This window comes from Phoca vitulina, unplaced genomic scaffold (genome assembly GCF_004348235.1).
Source record: "Phoca vitulina isolate PV1807 unplaced genomic scaffold, GSC_HSeal_1.0 scaffold5, whole genome shotgun sequence".
Classification (NCBI taxonomy): Eukaryota; Metazoa; Chordata; class Mammalia; order Carnivora; family Phocidae; genus Phoca; species Phoca vitulina.
Window position 1 is genome coordinate 9074434 of NW_022589708.1, and position 11899 is coordinate 9086332.

Consider the following 11899-nt stretch of genomic DNA (forward strand, 5'->3'; position numbering starts at 1 on the left):
GTACGTATGCTCTTGAGCTTCCTGGTGTCTGTTGCCCTGCCTGGTGGAAAGCAGGTGGAAAGCACCCGTCTCAGTGGGCAGCGCACGTCCTTTCCCGGGGACGTCTGGCGGGGAGTGTGGGAGCATTCCCACCGTGGTGACCATCAAACCCTACAGATCAGTGCTTCCTCCCCTCGCCCCAAGCTGATGGTTGAACATGTCCCGGCACACCACGGTCTAGTCCTCCGCCTTTTTATCATCTCTCCAACAGTTCCATCAGCCTCTCAGCTCGAGGGGAGAGGCTAGGGCCTCTTTGGTCCTTCACAGAAAATGAGCTGGTGGTGTTGGATGTTAGGAGCTTCCCCTAAGTGGTGGGTGCAGGCCATGTCTCCCTCCCGCCCCTCCTGCCTCCCCACAGCCCCTACCAGGACGATGTCTCTCGCCTTGGTCACGATTTATTAGCAGGTTCCTGCAAGCTCAGTGAAGCCCCAGGTCTCTGGAAGCTCACCTTGCAGGTCAGGGCACAGAATTCTCCCCCCGGGGGGTGGAACTCAGGCTACGTCAGACCCGGGGGCGGGGGGGGGGGGGGGGCAAGAGTAGCACCCTGGAGAGCTGTGGACATCCCTCATGCTCCTTGACAACCCAGTCACTGTGCTCAAAGACCATTTCTCAATCTGCTGCACACGGACACTTTTTGGGTAAAATACAACAAAAATTCATTTCTAGAAAAACACAATGAAAATACATGCGAAGATAAAACACAAGCCCTGTGTTTTGGTAAGTGGACGTGCTCACATTGCTGGAAACATTTCTAAGAGCTGACTCCGAATGTCTGTGCTCCTCTGTGAACCCGTCCGGTTTGCAGACTAGCGTGCAGGACGGCTCCGGTGCGGGTGCTCGTCGGTGACACCCGGCGTCGCCTGCCTCTGAGGGGCGCGCTCCCGAGCAGGTTTCTCCGAACACCCTCCACCCTTCACCCTGTATTCGCGCCCCGCCCCCGCCTCCTCTAACGCCTCGAGGGGACGTTCCTGATTAGAGCACCTCCAAGGTTAACAGCTATTTTCCGAAGCCCACCTTCCACGTGCGGTTAAGAAGGTCCCAGGCGGATCTCAGGGAGCAGAGGCAGGTTTCACTCGGCTTCCCTCCAGCTCCTCGCCGCTGACTCCTTCTCACCGCGGGTACCCGCCGCTTCTCTTCTGCGGGCGACCCCTAGTGCGAGTGCGCTCGGCGTCCCCACCCCTGACATTTTCCCACGCTGCTCGTGTTCTCCTGGAAGACTCAGCAAAATCGGCACCATCTGTGCTTCTATGATGTCAGCCCCGATCAGGTGCTCTTTTCTGCTCATTTTATATGATATATGAGAGCCGCCCATGAGTTTAAAGGGTATTTAAAGCCGTTGTAACTTAATAGGCTGAGCTCATCTGGCCGCCTCCCCCGGGCTGCGCAGCTAGCTCGTCTTCGGGTGACCGGTGCCTTTTGAGGAGAGTTGTAGGAAGGATTTAAGGAACATGCTCCAGCCAACATGCGGGAATGTTACTTCGCTTCAAGTCCTAAAAATAGTCAGGTCTGTGTGTGCCTAGGTCCTCATCCAGACCGCTCCTTCGTGCCGTTCTGCGGGTAAGCTGGCTTTCTCCTGCCATCGGAACACAGGCGTGGGGATAGAGCTGTCCTCGGCTACGTCGCGGAACGGACCCAGGGCATCGCCTGGCGCTCGGGCATCTCCCGGAGACCTCGCGTCTGAACTTCGCCCCTATCGCCCGGTGTCACTCCGTGTTGTGCTAGTCGCGGCGGGCACTGCGGGCGTCAGCCCCTCTGGGGGAAACCCGCCCGGGCCGCTCCCCTCTTACCAGTGGCCTAGTTCTGCTTGTTCTGCAGCAACAACTCATGGAACCTATTTTATTTTCTGCCCCCACAGATTCTAACAAGATAGAACCGTCTCTTCATAGCCTCCAGAGATTTGTCCCTACAGATTACGCCAGCTACACGCAGGAGCATTACCTGTTTGCGGGCACAAAGATCGTCATCCAAGAGTCCATAGAGAGCTACGGAGCGGTGGTGTGGCCCGGGGTGAGACCGCCATTACCCTCGGGATGTCGGGGCTCCTGGGGGCGGCAGTTCCACCGTGGACAGGTCGCCGAGTGCTTTCACCTTCTGTGCTTCTGCAGGGGAGGACCGCGTGTTGGCCCGGGGCTGGGGGTGCGCTTGGCTCCGCAAAAGCCCAGCATCTCTCCCAGAAGCCTCATTTCCCTCTGTGCCATGTTTCCTGAAACATTATTTTTTACATCAGATCAGCTTGAATATATCAGGAAGTAAGATGAAAAATTCATATGAATTTTGAGGAAAAAAACAATCGGAGCCGGGTGCTCGCTTCCCTTCCACGCCGTGGCTGTTCCCGCAGAAGCGGGTAGGAAGCCGCCCCCCTCTCCTCCCTGCAGCCCCCCATGCGAGGGGGGCATGGGAATGGGGGAGACGCTCTGAACTGCGAGCCAATCTGCTAGTTCCTGGCTGCTTGCTTCGCCTCCCCCACCTTTTTCCCCCCGCACTGGGGAGGTTGGGCGGTGTGAGCACTTGTGGAAGCTGCGCGCCACGCCTGCCACCTGGGATTACCAACGCGCCACTGTTTGCACCTGCCAGTTGGGGAGGTGGGGGCTCAAAAAGCCGACTCATTTGGGAGAGCTGTGCCACCGGCTTTGGGACATTGGCCCTCCGATGCCCGCTGGGTTGTTCTTTGAGACGCTTCGGCTCCAAGCTGCTCTGTCGCTGGCGGGGAATGGCCTGGGGTTTGTCTTCCAATGCAGACCTGGGACTCAGAGGTGCTGCTCCAGGGACTGCAGCTGAGCATCAGGGGTGGAGGTGCCATGGAGCTCCCTGGGGCGGGGGCCTGGGTAGCAGTGGCAGGTGACGGGGGACAAGGAGGCTGGACAAGGGGAGGGGCAGACAAAGGGCTCCAGGCTCCTAGAGCTGCCCACCCCCATCCCCTGGCTAAGGAAGCTCAGTGTTGCCCCCCATGCATGTTAAGTATGATTTCCTTCATAGGGAAATCCTCTTCTCTGGCTTAATAACACGTTTGAAAACCACCAACCTGCTCCCCAGCTTCCTATTGTAATATATTTGGCAAATGGACAACCATAAGCAGGGGTACCAGGAGATCAGGAATGGAAGAATATTTGTCCACAGGACCATTTTATTCCAAGGCCTCAACCTTCCGCGCACCACACCCTGGCCTCTCCTGGCACCCCCATTTCCCGAAAGCTGCCAAGGAAGGGTTTACATGACGTGCGAAAACACGCTTCCTCGTGAGGCTCCAAGGGCCGCTGTGGGTGAAGGAGCTCCCTCGGGCGTTTGCTAAGGGGGCGGGAAGCTGGGGGTGGCGCAGGGCCGTGCTTCCTGAGAAAAGCTTGGTCGCCGGGCTGCTCACCCGGCAGGGCACTGAGGGACGCTTGGAAAACCCCTCACAGCACGTCTCTTTGGTGGCTCTAGGTGACACTCTTCCTCACAGGGAAACCCCTGCCATCACAAGTCACTATCCTTCCTCTTCATCCAGAAGCTCCCTCCCCAGCGCCAGAACTCTTGGCAATGCGCCGTGCGTGGCTGTTTCACCCGCCGCCCCCCGCTGGACACTCGGGGGGCTGGACACTCCCCATCCTTCAGCGCCTGGGGCACCCCCCGCGCCCCCAGCGTGTGCCTCCTTGACGCCGCTCGCCCGTCCGAGTGGGCGCACAGGCCCCTTCCCAGCCCGGCCTGCGTCCCCTGGAGAGGAGCCGTGACCGCACGTTCGTCTGGGCGTGTGGACTCTTCACTATGAACCCCCGGGGGGGGGGGGGGGGGGGGGGGCGACAGCAGCCCGTGGGCTGGGGTTCCTGCCGCCCCAGCCCCCTCCCCCAAAACGTGGCGTCCCATCAAGTTCTGAGCAGCCACAGGAAGAGAAGAGGTGAGAGTGCACACAGACTAGAGTTCGGTTTGCTTTGTCATCTCAGGATTCACGTCCTCATGCCGAACCCTCCGGATCTCTCACATCCGCGGCGCTGCTGAGACCCCACTGGCATAAAGGCGAACGCCTCATCAGTCAGTGCAAAGCCAATACCCTTGATCTCTCCGTAGAAAGGTCAGGAGAAGGTGGAGGCAGAAGAGAAGGAAGGGAGAAGGAAAGGAACGTTTGAGCTTCTGTCTACAAAGTTATCTCAATTCACTCACATGCTTTTTAGCATCTCCTCGCCGCTCCGCGAAGTGTGGTCCACGGACCAGCAGCACCGCCCTCGCCCGGTGGCCTGCAGAAGCGCAGTCTGGAGACCCCCACCCCCGACCGCCCCAGAGTGTGCGCCCCTTAGAAGCACGGTATCGACAGTCTGTTTCTTAGATGACCGCTTAAAAAAATAAACTGCCCCGTTGTCCAGGGTAGCAGACAAAGTTCTAACCCACCCGAACTTGGAGAAAGGAGTCAGGAGGGAAGTGGGGAAGACGTACAGCAATGCTCTCGGAGCAGGTGGCAGCCGGCGGGACCAAACCAGAGCAAGAGGTTGCTGCTTTCAGGCCTCCTTCCTGGACTTGTAAGAGCCGAGGGGGCCTTCCTCTTCCCGGACACTGACCCACAGTCTTCAGATAGAGGATAGAGGCGATTCAGCAAGTCTGTCTCCAGTTCCTCTGATGCGTATCATACCTTTCATACTCCAGAGGTCCAAACAGGGCATTGAATGCATATTTTGACTCTTCGGAGCCCCTCGATAAACTGCAACTATTAATAACATCTCTTGTAGTGTTTCGCTTGGGGTGGGGAAGGGAGGTCGGGCCGCCACTGTTCTCCAAGGTTCCAAAGCTCGGGTGACACCTGCAAATGTTTTTTAGGCTACGGCTTTGTGTCAGTATTTGGAGGAACATACAGAGGAACTGAATCTCCAAGATGCCAAGATACTTGAGATTGGTGCCGGACCAGGCCTTGTCTCCATTGTGGCCAGTATTTTAGGTTTGTCTGCTTATTCCTGACTTTGTTTCCAAAACACTTTGACTTTGACAGCAATGATAGGGAGCGCTTTCTCCCTGGCCAGCTGTGACTCAGGTGCTTGGCCATGATTTCACTCACTGAATCTCCCAAAATATCTTGAGCTAGGCATTAGTACTGTTGGCCCAGAAATAAGATAATCGCAGGTGAGAGAGAGGTTAGGGGACCTGCCTGGCCCACCGAGGACCATGCGATGAAGCTGTAATTCTGGAGCTGTGACTCTCCTGTTGTAAACAGCTACGTTATGCTGTCTCCTGCTTTTCGTTGCAAATATTATAACATTTTGAAGAAAAATAAGTGAGTTAATCCAAGGTGGAGACAGGTTTATACACCAAATTCAGGTTGTGAGTTCCGGGCACTGAGCAAGAGGTGGGCACAGATGTGGGGTACTTCTGACTCCACCGTTACAGAGCTTCCTCTATTAAATCCAGTCTGGAACTGGGGTGGTCCACTTTGTGAACTCTTGTCACTAGCTTTAAAACGCCTAATGATTAATTTAAAAATTTAGGTTGGAGACAGGCAGTCGTACAAAATAGATCAAATCTTCAGATAGAGTTTTAGAAGGAAAACATGATTTATTAAGCAGCTAATTATCCTGAAATCTCCCAACACCACACAACTATTTCTTAAAAAATGATAACATTATTCTATTTCAGTGGTTCTCAACCAAAGGTGATTTTGCCCCATAAAGGACATTTGGCCACTTCTAGAGACATTTTTGATCGCCAGGAGCTGGGGGTGGAGTCTGGGGGTAGAGACCTGGGATGCTGTGAAACAGCGGACAGTGCACAGGGCAGAGCTCCCCATGGGAAATTATCCAGCGGGATTGGGTCAAGTATGTCCAGTCCACGTGCAAATGTGGACAAAGCTGAGAAGCCCAGTTCCATTTCTTGTGTCTCCCTGAGTGTCTATGTCCACTGTGGCTGCCTGCATGTTTCCAGGTAATTGTTACAATTTTTCTCTTTTATCTCTTAGGAGCTCAAGTCACAGCAACGGATTTGCCTGATGTCCTAGGAAACCTTCAATACAATCTTTTGAAGAACACATTAAAACGTGCAGCACATCTGCCGGAAGTGAGAGAGCTGGTTTGGGGAGAGAGCCTGGAGCAACACTTCCCCAAGTCGACGTTTTATTACGACTACGTTCTGGCCTCGGACGTGGTCTACCACCACTACTTCCTGGACAAGCTGCTCACCACCATGGCGTACCTTTGTCAGCCAGGGACGGTGTTGCTTTGGGCAAACAAATTCAGGTTCAGCACCGATTACGAATTCTTAGATAAATTCAAGCAAGTTTTTGACACAACACTCTTGGCTGAATTTCCAGAGTCATCAGTCAAAATTTTCAAAGGAATACTAATATGGGATTAAATTAAACAGAATGCCTTTCGAAACATTAGTGTCTTTTGAGCAGTGTTGGAAACTGTATTGTCAATAAAAGACTTGTGAGATCGAGAAGGTAGTGCATAAAAACGACTTGTATGCCTAGATAAACATAATTTAATATTACAGCAGCTTTCTAAAATCACCTATTTAAGATTATCTGGTTAATCTAAATATCTACAAAGAGTAATATGAAAACTTAAAAGTAGCTGTGTTGGCTTCCAAAAAGTCTCAATTGTTTAACAAACTTTACGTGAATAAATTTGTAAACAAATGGATTTCCCCCTTGTTCTTTCTACTGCAAATTTGTCAATACTACACTTTGGTCACATGCTTTTTGAAACTGAGCTTGAAAGGGTCCTTCTTAATTTTGAAGAATCTACTTATACAGATTTTAGCTGTAGCAAAAGAAGAGGCTACTGAGTGACAGAAAACAGTAACATGGACTAAAAATGAAAAATACGGGAATGGTACTAGAATAAGGAAATTGTCAAGGATGTTGTCTTAGGAACTTCCTAAGAGAATCCACTCTACGAATGCCCTGCTTCTGTGCCAATGAATTGCTGGGATCACTTCAAGTTAGATTTCTGGATTGTCTGTTTTCCCCCCACAAATTTATGATTAAAATTTCTAGAGAAGTAGAAAAGAATGGAATTTTTGTGTGTTCTGATAAAGGAAGGCTACAAAAATATCTAAAACATCATGATTATAAAATGTTAAAAAAGCAGGGCGGCTTGGGTGGCTCAGTCTTTAAGCATCTGCCTTTGGCTCAGGTCATGATCCCAGGGTCCTGGGATGGAGCCCTGCATCGGGGTCCCTGCTTGTCGGGAAGCCTGCTTCTCCCTCTCCCACTCCCCCTGCTTGTGTTCCCTCTCTTGCTGTGTCTCTCTCTGTCAAATAAATAAATAAAATCTTAAAAAAAAATGTTAAAAGCTTCTTCTCTAATAGGGGAGAACAACAAAAAATCCAGCTACCACCATTTCTCAGCATTATACTAGAGGCTTTAGCCAATGTGGGAAAGCAAAGGAATAAAACATGCACATTTAGAATGCAAGAAAAGGGCACTATTTGCGGATGATAGCATTGTTTATGTAAGCCAGGGTCAGCAAACCTTTTCTGTAAAGGCCCAGCTAATAAGTATCTTCAGTCCACACACTGTTTCTACAGAATATGTGTATTATATATATATTTACAGCCAATTACAAAAATTCAAGATCTACTCTTAGCTTGTTGACCCTGCAAAAAACAGGCTATGGATTGGATTAAACATATAGGCCCTGGTTTGCTGACCCCTGGGACTATGGATAATCTACAGTGGAATTACTGGAATTCATGAGTTTAGCAAAGTTGCCAAATATCAATTATTTTATATAAAGCTCAGTGATGTTACAGCATGGGACCTGACCCTTAAATCTCTTCTTAGACTTATAAGTAGATTTCTTTCACATTTCCAGGACAAAAGGATATGATGATCATATGCTTATTTCATTATGTTCTAAATGGATACAGGTCTGCCCTTTTAGAAAAGCCAGACTGATCACAATTCTAAAGACTTTGTCTTCAAACTTCTATAGGAAAATTTAAATGTATTAAAAGTAGACGAATCGTACACTTTAAACGTGCAGTTTATTGTGCAGCAACTATAATTCAATAATGCTGGTTAAATAAGTGGAAGAAAGAATCATGACCTCCCCCCCCCCCCCTTCCCCCCCCCCCCCCAGCCGGCCGCCATGGATTTTCAATTCCTGGCAAATCTTGTTTTATCTGTACCTCCACCTACTTCTCCAATTCTATATTAATTTGAAGGAAATAATAGATATCCGTTCTTCTGTAGATTTGGTTCATATATACGATACACATAACCATAACTTTATCACCCTAAAAATATATTTTATGTAATATAAATTTTAAACTAAGTAATTTAGTATTATATATTTTGGAAAATCCAGGGTTCCAATTTCCATTTGTCTCCTAAATGCCATGACATTTATTTTTAGAGTTTGTCTGAACTGGGATCCAGATGAGGTCCACATTTGATTCACTGGCTGGCTGGCATGTATCTGAAGTCTCTTTTGACCTGAGCTTCTCCCTCCCTCTTGCTTTTCCCTCTGGCCATTTATCTGCTGAAGAATCTGAGTTGTCTGTCCTGGAGCATTTCTCCCCGCTGCGTTATGTTGAACGGCATCACCAGGGTATCCTTCAAAATGTCCCTCCACCCTGTTCTTCCTGTAAATTGTACATTTTCATGACTCAGCTTTGGGACCACCCAGGCCAAGCGCAGCTTGGACCAAACTCCAGCCAAGTTATACTCGTGAGTGAGAAGTGATTGTTGTTAGAAGCCACCGAGTTTTGAGGTGGCTTGGTAGACAGATCAGTGAGGCATATAGGTTAGTACCTTTTAAAATCACACATAAGATGAAGATTATAGAAGATATTTCCGGCTGCTTTATATTCTACTCACATTTTGGAAAGGACTTGGCATAGTCAGGTTCTAGAACTTTCACGTCATGACTGGAAATGCAGGCAGTCCCGGACATCTGTCCCTGATCCTGGAACTGTAATTATTCATGTTTGACCCTTGAGAGGACATGGCTTCAATACATTAGACACTGGCTTGTTGAGTTTTTGAAATCCTCTCATAAGAGCAGGGGTTCTAAGCGACACTAACAAGACCTTTGCAGGAGGGGTGCAGCGAGCCCGTTGCCACACATTGCCCAGCGTCTAGACCGTCTCTGCCCCCTGCCTGGCCCGCCGCCCGCCGTGCGCTCCGGGAAGGCCGCTCCTGCGGGTGAGACACCCTGGGGCCTTCACCGGAGAGCAGTACTTACACCTCCCGCTTCTTTCCTAGCTTCCTCCCTCAGTTAGGACTAATGCAGTTTTTTCCTCTTATTAACCATGTTCAGACTAATAAAGTTCAGAGCTTATTCTTACTTTCTTATTCCTTAAGGAAGTCTCTGTTCAAGAGTTTTTTTGAAGATTGAGGGAATGAAAAGGATCCCTCCTTTCCATCTCTATGCATGCTTCTCTGACTTAGATCCTACAGAGAAAGACAAAAACATACCTTTTAACGCTAGGCCACTGAGAGCACAGAGAATGAAATGCTGCAGAGGTAGACTCAAGTTAATTCAGATTCAATAAATTTTGAGTTGGAACAGACACACTGAATATACCCTGAATTTCTGGAAGAGACCCATGGAGGTCTAGTGATGGGGCTCATCAGGGCCTGAGCCAGGACTAGAGAGCAGAGATCTGGGGTGGGATTCCAGCCATTTGGTCCAGACATCTCACCGTCAGAGTGGGTAAGGAGGAGAGGGACCAAGTGGGAAGGAGGGGACCGGGCTGTGCTCTTCCAGGGCGAAGACAAGTTATCCAAGGGAGGGGTGAGAAATCCCATGATGGCAAAGCTCCTACTGATGACAACTGGGGAGCTGTCACTGGAAAGGGGCCAGAGACCTGTGCTGAGCACATGCTTGGTACCATCTCTAATGTTTAAGAAGTACCTAGCTCTTTCAGTTGTCTTCAGTGGACGTGGTACAAAAATTGGCTGCCATTACCTCAAACAGGAAAACTGTCCCTGGCTTTTTTTTTTTTTTTAAGATTTTAGTTTATTTGAGAGAGAGAGCACACGTGTGAGAGAGAGAGCAAAGTCGGAGGGAGGGGCTGAGACAGAAGCAGGCTCCCCGCCCAGCAGGGAGCCGGAGATGTGGGCCTCCAACCCCGGACCCCGGGATCATGACCTGAGCTGAAGGCAGACGCTTAAAAGACTGAGCCACCCAGGTGCCCGTCCCTGGCTTTTCTGAGTACTATTTTACATCCTACATTCACAGTAATGATTTTATTGAGGACACTTCCTTCTAGAGCTTATTCAGGTTCAGCTATCACCATGGAGGCAGTGTGATCAGGACAGAAGGCAGAGGCTGACAAGACAGCCACCAAGTCAGGGCCTCTCACCATGGGTTCCACAGATGGAGCTGATCTTTCTAGAAATCACAGTTCAAAGCAGATTTTGCCAGTCTGTGGATGTATCTGCAACTTCCACAGCAAACTAACCAATCTTCATTCTAAAATTTTACATCTGTGGAAGACTTTAACCCCAACAGAAGAGATAAGTTGGTAATTAGAGAAGTTTTTGTTACAACTGAGAACTTCCTAATGGCTTATAGAGCCTTAAAAAACAAAAAACAAAAAAACCCAAACTTGCCTGAAAATATTCATGCTTTACCGAATGTACTATTAAAAGCTCCATTATTTCACTACCTCCTTCGGAAAACACATAGCTCACTTGTTTGCTTTTCAGTACTGAAGAGAGGGAGGGCCGGGAGCCGCCGACTCACGACATCACATACAGCAGGCTGCCACTAACTGGCCTGCGGAGAGGGCCCAGCTGCTCCCTGTGCCTGGAGCTCCGCATTGTTCTTGAAGAGCATATCCAAAATCCACCAGGGGCTGAATTCTTCTTCCACATTATAAAATATAGCACAAGGACCAAAACCTGAGAAAGTAAGAAATCAGGGAGCTCTGGATTGATGGTGTTTTTATATAAAAATAAGTCGTATTTGAAGGATCCTAGAATTAATTGTATCTTTACCTAACTCAGAAGATAAGTCTTTCAAAATAAATGTACTACCAGAAAGTTTCTAACCTTAAATTTATACTAAAATTGGATGCTAAATTCATGTGCTTAAAAAAAAGTGTGATGTCCATGAAAATGGGGGACCCATTGTGTCAGTGAAAAAGCACTTGTAAAGATTTGCTTTCTAAAGAGTAATGAGAAAACTGGCAAAAATTCTCAAAGGCAACTTTTTTCAGAAGTGTGGGAACTAACCAAAGGCCTGGAGCAAGCTGTGTGTTTTACTCAAGTAAGCTGGCCGAATCTCAGTAAGAACAGCATACTATGATGTTCCCAACTCTCCTGTTCCATCCCATCTCCAGCTCGACAAGTTACCTGGAAAACCAGCAGTCTGGGAATCACTGGAGGGAGCCCAACAGGGGTGGGAGCTCCTCCCAAGCTTGTAATGGTTGTTCCCTAGAAAACCGTCTTCATGAAGGCCATCTTCAAATTACTAGACTCAGCTCTCTCTCAGGCTGAGGGGTCTTTTCCTGAGGGGATGTTTGTCTAGATGATTACAGGCAATTGTGTAATTTTGTGGCTGCCTGAGATGGTGAACAGTTGAGGCTAATCCAAAGGCTTAAAAGGAAAAGCTGGGAAATGAGATGTTCACAGGGGCTTTGAAACCTGGTACCCAGAAGGCCATGCACATCCTAGGGCTGCACACATCCTCATGAAGACCTGAGAAGGACCCAAGCTTTCACCTCTCGCTGCCCCTGGGGCTCTATGCAAGCAGGCAGCACTCACTAGGAATGGCAAAACCTGCGTTATAAAACGGATTCTATAAAATAATCAACCAGTCAGTCGCCCTACCCTTTCTGTGCCTCTCAATTTCTCCACTGGATGAACATGTATACATGGGAACCTGTATGACTGAGGATAAAAGTACGTGTTTGTGAGAGAATATACATGTGGTTGTTCATGGACGGACTT

At 49.1% G+C, this 11899-nt stretch overlaps 1 protein-coding gene across 1 annotated transcript; it reads left to right on the forward strand.

The window, feature by feature from the left end:
* The first annotated feature begins 1839 nt into the window (after positions 1-1839).
* METTL21C (methyltransferase like 21C) lies at positions 1840-7094 on the forward strand. Its single transcript, XM_032402660.1, has 3 exons — positions 1840-2046; positions 4822-4939; positions 5951-7094. The coding sequence occupies exons 1-3, from the start codon at positions 1864-1866 to the stop codon at positions 6343-6345; spliced, it is 696 nt and encodes a 231-aa protein (XP_032258551.1). The 5' UTR covers positions 1840-1863; the 3' UTR covers positions 6346-7094.
* Positions 7095-11899: the final 4805 nt, after the last annotated feature.